The sequence below is a fragment of the Lissotriton vulgaris genome, chromosome 9 (genome assembly GCF_964263255.1).
Source record: "Lissotriton vulgaris chromosome 9, aLisVul1.2, whole genome shotgun sequence".
Taxonomy (NCBI): domain Eukaryota; kingdom Metazoa; phylum Chordata; class Amphibia; order Caudata; family Salamandridae; genus Lissotriton; species Lissotriton vulgaris.
In genome coordinates this window covers 869742203-869759111 of record NC_141697.1, presented here as the reverse complement: position 1 = coordinate 869759111, position 16909 = coordinate 869742203, and the positions used below count along the sequence as shown (strand labels likewise).

The following is a 16909-nucleotide window of genomic DNA, read 5'->3' as shown; positions in this document are numbered from 1 at the left end:
AGATGGTCTGTGGCAGTCTTAAATTAGAGATCATTTTTATTCTCTCCACAGCACGATCAAGGCATGGCAAAGACAAATGTTCCCCCAGCTGTCTGAGACATGGATCCCAGATGCATGGAGGGGTCAAGGCTGCCTGTCTGCTAATGGGTGGAGCAGCAGCTGGACCAAGCCTCGGCTACATGGTTACATCAGCTAATGCCTCCAACTCAGGCGAAGCCCCTCCTCCAGATTTTAAGGAACTTGGTTACCACCCATCCGCAGATGTGGAAGGCTGTGGCTACAATGGAATGGACTATGAGGGAATGGACCATGATTTTGATGCCTTTGACTTTGGAGGGTTCGCCTTTTGAATCCCAGCTTTCAAGTAAGACTTATAGATGGGATTCACCCTCTTACTGCTCAAAAATTGATCTTATGAAGAAGAAGAAGCAAATCAGCAAATGTTCGAAGGGTTGCAAGGTTGTGGGTGCTATTTTAGCACCATCAGATTATTTGACTTATTGCTTATGTTTTGAGGGAATACATATGACGGAGTAAGGCACCAGCCCCAAGCCTGGAAGTATTGATGGGAGCCTCGTTTATCGTGTAATGAGTAAAGAATTAGCAGTGTTTATGCACGCATGATGGCAATTTTAAAATGTGTTTGTGGCATTAATATGTATGTGCCTAGCAAACATGGGCATTCTCTGGTGTTTGTATTTATAATAATACATCATGAAGCGATAGGATTAGAGGGAGACAGACAGCCTACTGAGAGAAGCTTGTCAAAAGTCACAAATATGGATGCATAAAAATATTGTCTGAACTTTTTAAAGTCTTATAAATGGGAAGAGCACACTGTCTCTTTAAAAACTAGCTATTCACAAAATGTTGTAATACACCAGATCACTACCTTTTATGGTAATCTAGAATAAATAATATCTGCATTGAAAAGCAATACCACACCCAATTCCTCCTCAGATAAGATTATTGTGGATGTATGAACATTTCATTCTGTATGGGAAGTCCATGTATCAAAAAATACTCACCAGTGCAGGCTTGCTGTTCTTTGAAGAAGGTGAGCAACATTGAATACAATTGTAGAAAGTTTCTGAAGAGTAGAACATTGGTCACTTGATTTTGAATGTTGCCACTGATGTGACTGTAGAGCTTAATATTGCATAATTACAACTTCCCTTTTCCTTATAACAGTCATTACAGTATGAGGGTTGCTGAAGGTTTCCCGTGACTTGCTGCAGGCCATATCATGTCCAACCAATTTTCAATGCAGGTTTCAGGATCATGTTAGTATGAGTGTCAGTCCTTACTTTGGTATGTGTCTTGAAAGCTGTTGTATTCTTCTGGCAATATTTGCAGCATCTTTAATTTCTCTAGTCTACATTCTCACTTTCTTAAGAATGGAGGCTCTAGGGGTTTTAATAATTGTCAAGATTTTCTGCTATTGTTGTCAATACTTTTTAAGATATGCTCTATAGTCTATGGAACCTCCTTTTAGTTACAGATTCACCAGGGTTTCATTTTTTATCGCGTCCTTTTATTTTGTCAGGACTGCCTTTCTATAGAAGCTCTTTGGCCTCTCCAAATTGCCCCACTTTACCTTGCCAAGAAATAATTCCCAGGACTTTTGTTTTAAATGTCAGCTTCAATTTGCAGGTTCCTGTGTGGCAACTTCATTTAGTTAATTTCTGTAGCCTGCTCTTTTATATATTGCTTGTTTTTTTAGCTAAAGGGGGATAACTTGTCCACAAGTTTCTAATGACTTGTGTACATCTTTGAGAAATATTTGCTCTTGAGAATGGCGGTCTAGGCATTGCTTGCAGGTCCCTGAAGGACTGGAATACTGGATTTCATACATGCTTGCATGGTTTCTAGTCATTAATTACTATGCTAAAGGAGGAAGTTTCATTTTTTCAGTAACCTTTAATTTTAGCTTTACTACTGATGTTATATTGATTCCAAGGTTCTGATCTCAGTTTCATAGTGTGTTCCTCCTGGAGAAAACAGAGGTGCATATGATGAATTTGAAGTGACCCATGCTGGTGAAAGTTTGTAGTCATTTGTGTTTTTGTACGTTAGCAATGTCTATTCCACTTTGTCAGAATGTGACTGATTTAGCATCAAGCAGCATATCTGTTAGTTTCATTCATTTAAAGTGCTTTGATGTATTCCGTCTCTTGCTGGGACTTTCTTGCATCTGATATGGTGAACACTCAAAACATCAAAAAGGGTAGCCTAAATAGTAACATTCAGTAGTTTCCCAGTTCCACATTCCTGGTGCTTCCAGAGAGAGGGAATGGCCACCAAACACTCACAGAAAGGAAATAAAATTCCCAAAAGTTCAACAATGATCCACGTCTCGAGTAGTTCAATATACAATGCTCTGGTCGCTGTTGATGTTCAAATTCTTCTTTATTACTCCTCCATTCTAGAAAAAATGTGTTTCATCTTGATGCAAATTCATCATGGGTAGAAGACCAAACAACCTATATCAAAGTTACCAACTGATTATTACAAAGTATAAGGTGCTCATCACCAAAAAAGTAATGGTACGTCCACGCTGAAAGAATGAATTTTAAGTCCAAATCAACTCTCAGGTATACCCATGTGTTCACTTATCAGGTTACTGAAACACTGTTTGTAACACGATTTGGCCCAACCTTGGGATGTCTTGAATGTAAGCCATAACAGGAAGGCTAATGAATAATGATGTTATGATTGGGTCTGTTTTTTGACAAGTTGACTATCGTTCATCGTTTGATATGTTCTCAAACCAAACCTTTTCTACAGAGAATGAATGCTGGTGGCACTTATTCTTTGTCCTTGTATATGAGTTTAATCACTATTAATAACCATATTTACACAGTTATTCCATATATACTACATACAAAAATAACAAAAGTGCTTGGTGTCCCTTGTGTTTACACAAACAAAGAGAAAGAGAGTGATTAAAGATGGTTATTTAAATCGAATAAAATCATGGAGCAGTTAAAAGGCTAGTATCATTTTTATAGTCACTTATTGACAATAAACAATGCAACTTGTTATGCCTGTAAAAGACCAAAGAAGTTTGTAATAAGTCCCAAATGAACCATTGTTTTGTCGAATATTTGGGTCGAGATCACTTATGAAAATCCATTTTGGACTAATTTCAATTAAATTGGTTCCAAGAGCATTTTTCACGGTTTTGGGTGTAGGTCAGTGGCAATCGGGGACAGTTCGTCGTGTGTACTCTTGCTTGACACTTGTGTCCCAGGACATCAACTACTATTGCACTAGGCTGGATACCCAAGTTACTTCCTTTCTATAATTGACTCTCTATGAGTACCTAGGTCAATCACGATGGGATCGATTTAGTTTTAGAACACATATACAATTTGATTAAGCAACTCAATGTACAGTTAGAACAGCTGTTTTTTTCAAAAGAATATTTTCAGATATATAAAGAGGGGAGGTTAAAATCAGAGCTTAATTTGATCCCGTGGTTGCCGATGGGGCTCACCAACACTAATTTTTTGGGACGGGCCTTTACTTTTACTCATCAGACTTTGACACAGAGCATGTCAGACAACGACACAAAAGGCGGAAAGAGGAGGAGGAGAAAGGTGGGAAATTTTTGACAGAGGGAGAAAGCAGAATCCTGCCACAGTGAGATAAAGGGGTAGGTAAGTGTTCGGTTGTGGAATAATGAGGAATGAGGTGGAATTAAGACTAAGCAGGCTTGGGATTCAGCACACTTATATTCAATATCGCCAGTCATGGGCTACCCTAAACTGTTTTATAACTCTCTTATTATGAGGTGTTTTAATTCAAATAACAAAGGGTTCTACAGATGTTGTTATACTATGGCCTGGAGAGCATAAATCATTGGCACTCTCCTCAGCCCTGTGGGTTTCATCTCTATATCATGGGCAATGTTGTTTTTTGACTAATTGTGTTATGATTTGTCTACCCTTGGTACTAGTGTCTGAAAACCACTCTAAGCCATCACAGACATTTTAATGAGCATCGCCAAACCACACAAATCAGTTCTAAAATCAATTTTATAAATGCCACTGGGGTCTGAAAGAAGAAGCACACACAGTTCAACAAAAGAGGAATTATATAGTACCAGGTGGTGTGCAAACCAATGGGGCTACTGGTGCGTGCAATGGTTTGCCTCCCTAAGGTGCAACATTTTAAGGGAATGTATTTGTAAATGGCTGATTGTACTTAAACATTTTCTGTGACACTGTTAATGACAAGATAATGTACAGCTCATGGTTCTATAGACTAAGACTGCTTTTTGGGGTTACTGCACCATTTACCTCAGACATCTTTGAAATTGTACATCATATCTGAAATATGTATCCCCAGGCCTAGTCTAACGGCTGAAACTCATGGACCTTGAGTAAAATTAAAACAAATTGTGTCACTCTCAGGCTGTACACTGGAGGACCAGGACTTCAACAAAGTCAGGGAGAGGTGTTCACAGAGCAATGCAGGCTGCAGCCTTGGGTAATGCAGATATACTTGGGTGGGTTCATTCTGGGTCTTGACAGTAGATGCCACTGGCTCCAAGGCAAGGACAGTCATCTCCCCGTCCTATGCAAATAGTGTGGGCTTGCTTTTGCAGCAACCTTCAGCTGAGGGCAGTACAGCCACATTTCTTCCAATATACCTCCCCAAAAGACCTAGATTTGGTTCCAAACTCATAGCATGTTCCAGTTTGATGCTTCTTTGTGATACTGTGTCCCTTTAAAAAGCTATGTCATCACAAACAACTTTCTTTGTTAGGTAAGTTCTAGTCCAGCACTTGGGGCACTGGCGGAAGACCTGGCCAATCAAATATTGTACCACATTCAACATATCTAAATCTATCGGCTCTGATTTGCATATCAGCCTATTGTAAAGAGGAAGAGTGTTAATGTAGTAATGCATTGATTGCTTTTCTTTTCTTTAATGTTCCTCATCATAAGCCTGATTTCCTCCTCTGTACATTTGTGTGGTATGCAGGTTAGGTACAATAATGTAATTTCCAAGTTTGTATTTCAGTATTGGTAGAGTCAGATAAAATGGAGAGTTTTCACACATTTCCATTCAGTGAGCAGGCATGGTTGTCCTTTTCCAGGCCATCGACTCTGCTTTACATTGTTAAGTGTAGGAGATAGGTCTCCATCTAATGAACACTTAAAAAAAAGTATTTGATGCATTACCTTCATTCAACAAAAATGGATCCATGTGAATGCTTTGTGCACAAGAACCATAGCAGCCTAAAACTCTGCTTGAAAGATTTTATCACATTTCTGACAGAAGCAAAAAAGTTACTGGCTATTTTATTTGTATCCTTGTCAAAATGTGTATTTCGCTAACGTCGGTTCTGTGATGTGGTAGTAATATTGATAATCATTTGGGGTATGCATATGTGTGCGCCAAACCACAATGATCGAGTAAACACTTATATTTTCAGACACCCTATGTTGAAGCTGGCAGCTCAGTGCCTTCGGTCCAGTTAAACTAGCAGCTAGAGACACCATCCTCTTTCCTTGACCCTGTTCAATTAGCAGTGTATAAACAGTATGATCAAATAGTGATTGGGACCACTCGATAATTGAGTTCTAGATCAGAAATAACTTTAAAAGATTTAATACAGAAAACCTCACGAGGCATACAAAAAAGTAAGTTAGAAATGCCATAACTCAGATACTGAAATACAAAATCAGAAACAGAAATATTAATCTTAATAAGCAGTTTGTCCCGAATTTTACGCATAATATTCATAGAGTTTTGACAGCATTTTATATAAGGAAAATCCCAATAAAATTATACAGTTTCCGAAGTAAAATGAGAAGTCCCCACAGAGCCATGAAAACAAGGGTTTTTTTATACACGTTTTATCCATAAGCAATTATCAAGACTGTAGATTTACCATGGTATGATGGTTAGCTCACTTTGAGCAAATCAGAATGTCAGCGTCACAAGTATCAATTCTCAGTACTAACCCATTTCCTGATGTAAGGTACACCCCCCATAACTCCCTCAGCAACATTTATCAGGCGATGTAGAAATAGAATATGAAACATTTTCTAGACAAACACTTACAAAAAATAATGCCTGCAGCAAGCCCACATCGGTACTTCCAGAGGAGGTCCTTCAAAATGATACACAAGGAACAGGAAGAAAGGTTCATTCACAATATACACTTTCTAACCAATGGTACAATTGACTTATCAAGCTGGCATGTCCACTGAAACTGTGAAAGGCAGAGTTTATAAAGGGCCTCTTATTGGGAGGGGTAAAAGCAGAAGCAAGGTAAATTCCAAATCCGCACCCATTTCTAATAAAATGGCGTCTCAATCGAAATTATGAGTCACGACATGACTAAACTATCCTTACCACACTTCTAAGCTACATTTCCCTATCGTTTACAGAGCAATCCCATCAGTTCACCTGTTATGACTGTGTGTAAGTTAAAAATTTGAGATTCACACAAAGAACCCGTCACGAAGATTTACACATTAAATAAAACTTCTATACATACACGGAATCAAGAAGGGATATAGAACATCAAATCCTCTAAAGCAGATCACATTGCACACACATTTGTTTCTGCTTTTACCAACACATTATATTTTATAGGTGTCATTATGGTAAACCCAGATAGAGGTTTTTTGAATGGATAGTAATTAAGCTTAAAATATGAAAGTTGAGGTTCAATGCTAAAATATCAATTACATTAATCCGCCGGCAACCCCAGCCATGGTTGTATATCAGAATATGGTAAAGTCTGACATAAATCTTGTGTCCTAAATATTGTTTACAAAAATATCATCCCTTTTGTTGTAGATTTATTATTCTTATTTCCATTGGGACTATATATTTTCTGACGCTATTTGGCATACAATATTTAATTCAGACAATATTCTGACGATGATATTAGGGTATCACGCTGTCTGCAACAGTTGATTTCAATGAGAAACATGGATTTGATTCATGGTTTGATCCAGAGTACAGTGGATACATTTTGTTGTGTTTGTGTTCTGTGCATTTGAATAGTGTCTCATCAGTTCTTTCTACAGAAATAAAATAATCCAATATGTTGCATTGTACTGTGTTTATTTGTATTGCTACATTTTATTTTTTAGAGCGCACTGAAACAATAGGGGTCAATGTCCTGTACAACAAACCAGAATGAGAAACTAGGCATCTCTTAGGCAGAATAAGGGACAATCATCACCAATGTAGTAGAATTTCAGATTCAATCACTCAATCATCAAACCAAATTGATTCTGCTTCCAAGGGCAAGCCATACAATGTACAACACAATTACAGATTCTGGAAAAACATCAGCCGCGGCTCGTTCAGGTAAGAGCGGTGGGGCTGGGTGGGGGAGATTTTGACAGACGATGATGAGTGAAAATTAAATAATGAATTCATTTTCCCTCGTCCTCGTGGTCTTCGTCTGCTGTAATCCTCCCCCACACAACAAGCCCCACCACTCTTCCCTGCACGGCTAAAAAACATATAGAAAACATTACATAGAAAGAAGGAACATCATGACAACATCAATTAAAAAAAAAAAGTGTCGTCCAGAACTTATCGCTCAACCCGACCATTATAGTGCAATGCTATGAAATAGTTTTTCCTCAGTTACAGCTGCAAACACAGCCATATGATTCCTTAATAACTATTCTCTTGCATCACAGTGCAAAATGAAAGATAGTTTAAGGTGCACAGGCTTCCCACTTCCTGCAATAGTGCAAATGATCGAATAGGATGCATAAGACATTAACTGCAAAATTTAAGAGAACACTAGACTTCATCTGAAAATAAGTAAAAAGAGTGATAAAGATACGTCCCTCAAGAGTGTCTGTCAGATAAAAACATACTAGTTAAAATGTCAGATATACTTTCGGCCCACAACTGTACAACTATGTCATAAAGGCCTAGATGTATCATCGTTCCTATTTGCGATTTCTTAATAGCGATTTTTAAGGAATCCCAATTCAGAAATCGCAAAATGGGATGTGTGTTTAAAATCGCTATTTTTTTGCGATTTCTTAATATTCTTTAATTGCGAATTCGCAAGTTGCGAATTCGCAAATAAGGAATAATTTCCCATTCATTCCTATGGGCCAGGAGGCCCATAGGAATGATTGTGAAATACATCTCATTTTGCGATTCGCAATTTGCTAATCGCAAAATGAGAATGATTTCAAGGGTGCAGGGGTGTCTCAAGGACACCCTGCTGTACCCCTGAAATCAGCATTTGTGTGCATATGGCGCCGATACATTCCCTATGGGCATGTATGTGCTTCATAGGCCACCTTTAAAAATGCAACATTTGGATTATTTTAAGATTTCGCAAATTACCACCAACTTCAAGTTGGTGGTAATTTGCTATTTCTTAACCCAAAGTCGCAAAATTTAAAAGTTTCATACATAGCATTTAAGGAATCGCAAAATTGTGATTCCTTAAATGCTATAGCAAAATAAGGAATCACAAATTTTTCCGATTCTTTATTTTGCGATTTTTTTTAATGCATGTCAAAACATGCAAAAAGACCGTTTACGATTCGCAAAGGCTGAAATTCGGTGAATTTTGGTCTTTGCGAATCGCTAAAGGCTTGATACATCTAGGCCAAAGTGCTGAAACTAAGGGGCATATTTACAACAGAATGGTGAAGTGTGGCATTAAGCAAACATTGCTAAAGCCACCCTCTGCCATTTTGAAAATGCAGGGATGCACCATTTTCACAAGAATGCAGCCCTGTGTTTCCCCTAGTGCTGGCTTAAATTCAGCAGTCTAGTGTCAACGCATGCAACCTTGACCCATAGTGCAAGGGTGTCTGTGTTGGGGAGAATGATGGTTCATGTGCAGGAAGGTATCCCTTCCTGCACATAAACAATCTTCAATGCTGATTTGAAACTCCTATGTGTGCTGCATTGTGCAGCACCCATAGAATTTGCAAATCCCCTTTTGTTTAATGATTGTTTATGTGCAGGAAGGGATATCTTCCTCCACATACACAATCATTCAAGGCGATTTGCTGTTTTTAGGTGTGCTGCACCATGCAGCAAACATAGAAGCAGTAAAAACTAGGAGAAATTAACCATTTCACCTCGTTTCGTCATTTTAAGATCAGGCTTTCACTGGTCTTAATTTTGGTGCTGCTTCCTATTTATGCCACCATTGTGTATAGGGGGCAGCATCAAAATGAATGGGTGTTTGCGGCGGAACACCCACTGCAACACCCATTGCCCACCCCTTTCACTCTAGGTGTAGTGTGACAGGAGCCTTATTTGTAACTAAAGCGAAGGGTTTATCACCACAGGAACGTCTTAAAAAGTGACGTTCCTGTGGTGATGGGGGCTAGTAAATATGCCCCATTGTGTCTGGAAAATATTTTCTTCTACCGTCTCTGCATCTGATGCAATGGAGGATGCATTGCAGGCATACACAGCCCCAAAAGACTGGTGAAGATATCTAAAATATGGGGAGTGGTATTCTGCCAGAGGAGCAGAGGCCAGGATCTCCACTGGCCTAGTGGCCTTGCAAGCCACCAGCAAATTCATGTTATTTTTGTATTGTATTGCAAGTGTTTTTAAATAATGATTCATACCTCTGAGAAGGAGATGAGTGTTTTCAGAGATCTGTGGCACACCACTCCCCATTTTGCTCAATCTAATGGGGTTACGTATAAGTGCATTAACCACTAGCAATTGCACCATCCTTCCCTTGCATTTTGTTTAGGAGAGCTGTAAAAATCTGTGAAACTGAAGCAGGACAATGTGACTAGGAAGGCATTGAATGACTAGGTTGCTCCCAATTAGCAGAAGTCAATCAATCAATCAATCATATCATTTGTAAAGCGCACTACTCACCCGTGAGGGTCTCAAGGCGCTGGGGTGGGGAATGCTGCTCCTGCTCGAAAAGCCAAGTCAAGTCAAGACATCCCTGGAGGAAGAATGAGGGATGGTACATGAACCAAGAAAGTAATGCACTTGTAAAATTAAGATGAAGTGGCTTAACAGAATCCAAAGAAATGGTAGGTTGAGCTGACAAAGGGTGGTACAAGGATGTAGGAAGCAATACTAAAATGTAGGAAATGGAGTAGAGACAAAATGAACATAGCATTAGTGACGTCTGCAGCACTAAACAATGCTCTTGCAACTAGGATGGAACGTAAGTGCATGTGAAAGGAAATTGCCTTGCTCCGACAGCGAAGTAAGACTGAGATAGTTAATGCACTGGAACAACAAAAATATGAACTGTGTCTGTGTGTGTTTGTGTGACTAGAAAGTGGGAAATAGAGTAATAAAGGTTATTAATTGATAACAAGCACATTATTTGATCATCCGCTTCTAGATTTCAGTCTTGACTTGCATAAAGATATGCTGAGGTGGCATGCTTTTATCTCAGTTCCACTGGCAAAATAGGAATATGTACCATTCGACAAGCATGAAACTCACCTGGAGGATAATCCAGAGAGATTCCTAGATGATGCAGTCTTTTAGACACTGGATTGATGTAGAATCGAGAGCTTTTTCCGACTTCAGGCTGATAAGGAGGTCTCCCCCCTTAGTTGATCTGCCCTCAGCAAAACTGGGTAAGGCTAGCTCTGTGCTGACATACACCAGTGCCATCCTCATTTGTAAAGATGTAATACTAATTTGTGCCTCTCCAAAATTAACAGATCGTCTAGATAATGGTAAAATGCTGAGCAATCTAGATGGATACCTACTACTCAAGTCAAATTCAAAATGTGGAGGCTAAACTGGTCTTTAGATGAAGTCTGAAACCTGAAAGGTAAGGTAGTCTCCTTCTATTCTTGGAATTAAGAGACAATTTTAGGAACAAGACATGGGTAAAGCTGCAGGACCAACCTGTCATGAAATTCCCCAAGGTAAGGAACCTTGTCCATCAGCGAGCCCAAGTCATCCAATGAAGTGGATGCACTAATGGCTACCTAGAAAAACACCTTCCGTGTACCAATACCTTCTAGATGAGGGCCATGAGAAGTGTTGTGCAGTTAGATAGCGGAGAGGGTAAGATAAGAGGCAAGAGTCAGAGATTTCACAACAGAATGTAGAAATCCTCAAACCCTTCAGAAGCTGTCTCTAATAAGTGACACTAGGACAGAAGTGAAGCTCGGTGATGTTGAAGTCAAAGGGGCAGATTTACAAGCCCCTTGCGCTGCCAGTACGTCACGTAAAATGTTACTGGCTATTTTATTTTTATCCTTGTCAAAATGTGTATTTCGCTAACGTCGGTTCTGTGATGTGGTAGTAATATTGATAATCATTTGGTGTATGCATATGTGTGCGCCAAACCACAATGATCGAGTAAACCCGTATATTTTCAGACACCCTAGGTTTAAGCTGGCAGCTCAGTGCCTTCGGTCTAGTTAAACCAGCGGCTAGAGACACCATCCTCTTTCCTTGACCCCGTTCAATTAGCAGTGTATAAACAGTATGATCAAATAGTGATTGGGACCACTCGATAATTGAGTTCTAGATCAGAAATAACTTTAAAAGAATTAATACAGAAAATCTCACGAGGCATACAAAAAATTAAGTTAGAAATGTCATAGACTCAGATACTGAAATACAAAATCAGAAACAGAAATATTAATCTTAATAAGCAGTTTGTCCCTAATTTTAAGCATAATATTCATAGAGTTTTGACAGCATTTTATATAAGGAAAATCCCAATAAAATTGGACAGTTTCCGAAGTAAAATGAGAAGTCCCCACAGAGCCATGAAAACAAGGGTTTTTTATACACGTTTTATCCATAAGCAATTATCAAGACTGTAGATTTACCATGGTATGATAATGGTTAGGTCACTTTGAGCAAATCAGAATGTCAGCGTCACAAGTATCAATTCTCAATACTAACCCATTTCCTGATGTAAGGTACACCCCCCATAACTCCCTCAGCAATATTTATCAGGCGATGTAGAAATAAATATGAAACATTTTCTAGACAAACACTTACACGAAATAATGCCTGCAGCAGGCCCACATCGGAACTTCCAGAGGAGGTCCTTCAAAATGATTCACAAGGAACACGAAGAAAGGTTCATTCACAATATACACTTTCTAACCAATGGTACAATTGACGTATCAAGCTGCCATGTCCACTGAAACTGTGAAAGGCAGAGTTTATAAAGGGTCTCTTACTGGGAGGGGTAATAGCAGGAGCAAGGTAAATTCCAAATCAGCACCCATTTCTAATAACATGGTGTCTCAATCGAAATTATGAGTCACGACATGACCAAACTATCCTTACCACACTTCTAAGCTACATTTCCCTATCGTTTACAGAGCAATCCCATCAGTTCACCTGTTATGACTGTGAGTAACTTAAAAATATGAGATTCCCTCAAAAAACCCGTCAAGCAGATTTGCACATTAAATAAAACTTTTATACATACACGGAATCAAGAAGGGATATAGAACATCAAATCCTGTAAAGCAGATCACATTGCACACACATTTGTTTCTGCTTTTACTAACACATTATATTTTATCGGTGTCATTATTGTAAACCCAGATAAAGGTTTTTTGAATGGATAGTAATTAAGTTTAAAATATGAAAGTTGAGGTTCAATGCTAAAATATCCATTACATTAATCCGACGGCAACCCCAGCCACCGTTGTATATCAGAATATGGTAAAGTCTGACATAAATCTTGTGTCCTAAATATTGTTTACAAAAATATCATCCCTTTTGTTGTAGATTTTTTATTATTATTTCCAATGGGACTATATATTTGCTGACGCTATTTGGCATACAATATTTATTTCAGACAATATTCTGACTACGATATTACGGTATCACGCTGTCCGCCACAATCGATTTCAATGAGCAACATGGATTTGATTCATGGTTTGATCCAGAGTACAGTGAATACATTTTGTTGTGTTTGTGTTCTGTGCATTTGAATAGTGTCTCATCAGTTCTTTCTACAGAAATAAAATAATCCAATGTGTTGCATTGTACTGTGTTTATTTGTATTGCTCCGTTTTTTTTAGAGCGCACTGAAGCAATAGAGGTCAATGTCCTGTACAACAAACCAGAGTGAGAAACTAGTCATCTCTTAGGCAGAATAAGGGACAATCATCACCAGTGTAGTAGAATTTCAGCTTCAGTCACTCAATCATCAAACCAAATTGATTCTGCGTCCAAGGGTAAGCCATACAATGTACAAGACAATTACAGATTCTGGAAAAACATCAGCCGCGGCTCGTTCAGGTAAGAGCGGTGGGGCTGGGTGGGGGAGATTTTGACAGACGATGATGAATGAAAATTAAATAATAAATTAATTTTCCCTTGTCCTCGTGGTCTTAGTCTGCTGTAAACCTCCCCCACACAACAAGCCCCAACGCTCTTACCTGCACGGCTAAAAAACATGTAGAAAACATTACATAGAAAGAAGGAACATCATGACAATATCAATTAAAAAAAAAAAAGTGTCGTCCAGAACTTATCGCTCAACCCAACCATTATAGTGCAATGCTATGAAATAGTTTTTCCTCAGTTACAGCTGCAAACACAGCCATATGATTCCTTAATAACTATTCTCTTGCATCACTGTGCAAAATGAAAGATAGTTTAAGGTGCACATGCTTCCCACTTCCTGCAATAGTGCAAATGATCGAATAGGATGCATAAGACATTAACTGCAAAATTTAAGAGAACACTAGACTTCATCTGAAAATAAGTAAAAAGAGTGATAAAGATACGTCCCTCAAGAGTGTCTGTCAGATAAAAACATACTAGTTAAAATGTCAGATATACTTTCGGCCCACAACTGTACAACTGTGTCATAAAGGCCTAGATGTATCATCGTTCCTATTTGCGATTTCTTAATAGCAATTTTTAAGGAATCACAATTTAGAAATCGCAAAATGGGATGTGTGTTTAAAATCGCTATTTTTTTGCGATTTCTTAATATTCTTTATTTGCGAATTCGCAAGTTGCGAATTCGCAAATAAGGAATAATTTCCCATTCATTCCTATGGGCCAGGAGGCCCATAGGAATGATTGTGAAATACATCTCATTTTGCGATTCGCAATTTGCTAATCGCAAAATGAGAATGATTTCAAGGGTGCAGGGGTGTCTCAAGGACACCCTGCTCTACCCCTGAAATCAGCATTTGTGTGCATATGGCGCCGATACATTCCCTATGGGCATGTATGTGCTTCATAGGCCACCTTTAAAAATGCAACATTTGGATTATTTTAAGATTTCGCAAATTACCACCAACTTCAAGTTGGTGGTAATTTGCTATTTCTTAACCCAAAGTCGCAAAATTTAAAAGTTTCATACATAGCATTTAAGGAATTGCAAAATTGTGATTCCTTAAATGCTATAGCAAAATAAGGAATCGCAAATTTTTGCGATTCTTTATTTTGCGATTTTTTTAATGCATGTCAAAACATGCAAAAAGACCATTTACGATTCGCAAAGGCTGAAATTCGGTGAATTTTGGCCTTTGCGAATCGCTAAAGGCTTGATACATCTAGGCCAAAGTGCTGAAACTAAGGGGCATATTTACAACAGAATGGTGAAGTGTGGCATTAAGCAAACATTGCTAAAGCCACCCTCTGCCATTTTGAAAATGCAGGGATGCACCATATTCACAAGAATGCAGCCCTGTGTTTCCCCTAGTGCTGGCTTAAATTCAGCAGTCTAGTGTCAATGCATGCAACCTTGACCCATAGTGCAAGGCTGTCTGTGTTGGGGAGAATGATGGTTCATGTGCAGGAAGGTATCCCTTCCTGCACATAAACAATCTTCAATGCTGATTTGAAACTCCTATGTGTGCTGCATTGTGCAGCACCCATAGAATTTGCAAATCCCCTTTTGTTTAATGATTGTTTATGTGCAGGAAGGGATATCTTCCTCCACATACACAATCATTCAGGGCGATTTGCTGTTTTTAGGTGTGCTGCACCATGCAGCAAACATAGAAACAGTAAAAACTAGGAGAAATTAACCATTTCACCTCGTTTCGTCATTTTAAGATCAGGCTTTCACTGGTCTTAATTTTGGTGCTGCTTCCTATTTATGCCACCATTGTGTATAGGGGGCAGCATCAAAATGAATGGGTGTTTGCGGCGGAACACCCACTGCAACACCCATTGCCCACCCCTTTCACTCTAGGTGTAGTGTGACAGGAGCCTTATTTGTAACTAAAGCGAAGGGTTTATCGCCACAGGAACGTCTTAAAAAGTGACGTTCCTGTGGTGATGGGGGCTAGTAAATATGCCCCATTGTGTCTGGAAAATATTTTCTTCTACCGTCTCTGCATCTGATGCACTGGAGGATGCATTGCAGGCATACACAGCCCCAAAAGACTGGTGAAGATATCTAAAATATGGGGAGTGGTATTCTGCCAGAGGAGCAGAGGCCAGGATCTCCACTGGCCTAGTGGCCTTGCAAGCCACCCGCAAATTCATGTTATTTTTGTATTGTATTGCAAGTGTTTTTAAATAATGATTCATACCTCTGAGAAGGAGATGAGTGTTTTCAGAGATCTGTGTCACACCACTCCCCATTTTGCTCAATCTAATGGGGTTACGTATAAGTGCATTAACCACTAGCAATTGCACCATCCTTCCCTTGCATTTTGTTTAGGAGAGCTGTAAAAATCTGTGAAACTGAAGCAGGACAATGTGACTAGGAAGGCATTGAATGACTAGGTTGCTCCCAATTAGCAGAAGTCAATCAATCAATCAATCATATCATTTGTAAAGCGCACTACTCACCCGTGAGGGTCTCAAGGCGCTGGGGTGGGGAATGCTGCTCCTGCTCGAAAAGCCAAGTCAAGTCAAGACATCCCTGGAGGAAGAATGAGGGATGGTACATGAACCAAGAAAGTAATGCACTTGTAAAATTAAGATGAAGTGGCTTAACAGAATCCAAAGAAATGGTAGGTTGAGCTGACAAAGGGTGGTACAAGGATGTAGGAAGCAATACTAAAATGTAGGAAATGGAGTAGAGACAAAATGAACATAGCATTAGTGACGTCTGCAGCACTAAACAATGCTCTTGCAACTAGGATGGAACGTAAGTGCATGTGAAAGGAAATTGCCTTGCTCCGACAGCGAAGTAAGACTGAGATAGTTAATGCACTGGAACAACAAAAATATGAACTGTGTCTGTGTGTGTTTGTGTGACTAGAAAGTGGGAAATAGAGTAATAAAGGTTATTAATTGATAACAAGCACATTATTTGATCATCCGCTTCTAGATTTCAGTCTTGACTTGCATAAAGATATGCTGAGGTGGCATGCTTTTATCTCAGTTCCACTGGCAAAATAGGAATATGTACCATTCGACAAGCATGAAACTCACCTGGAGGATAATCCAGAGAGATTCCTAGATGATGCAGTCTTTTAGACACTGGATTGATGTAGAATAGAGAGCTTTTTCCGACTTCAGGCTGATAAGGAGGTCTCCCCCCTTAGTTGATCTGCCCTCAGCAAAACTGGGTAAGGCTAGCTCTGTGCTGACATACACCAGTGCCATCCTCATTTGTAAAGATGTAATACTAATGTGTGCCTCTCCAAAATTAACAGATCGTCTAGATAATGGTAAAATGCTGAGCAATCTAGATGGATACCTACTACTCAAGTCAAATTCAAAATGTGGAGGCTAAACTGGTCTTTAGATGAAGTCTGAAACCTGAAAGGTAAGGTAGTCTCCTTCTATTCTTGGAATTAAGAGACATTTTAAGAACAAGACATGGGTAAAGCTGCAGGACCAACCTGTCATGAAATTCCCCAAGGTAAGGAACCTTGTCCATCAGCGAGCCCAAGTCATCCAATGACAGTTCGGGCTGGACTGTACCCATGAGGCACAGGATCAGACTGATTTGCATATAGCCATGTCTGAACTGGGTTGGCAGAGTGGGCTAAAG

At 39.2% G+C, this 16909-nt stretch overlaps 1 protein-coding gene across 1 annotated transcript in view; it reads left to right on the top strand.

Annotated features, from left to right (window-relative positions):
- The window catches only part of LOC147692398 (uncharacterized), a 352032-nt gene extending 344954 nt beyond the window's left edge, over nt 1-7078 (top strand). The window contains exon 5 of the mRNA XM_086938616.1: nt 52-7078. Coding sequence (XP_086794742.1) covers nt 52-350 — 299 coding nt within the window. The 3' untranslated portion in view covers nt 351-7078. The remainder of the gene's footprint in view (nt 1-51) is intronic.
- Nucleotides 7079-16909: the final 9831 nt, after the last annotated feature.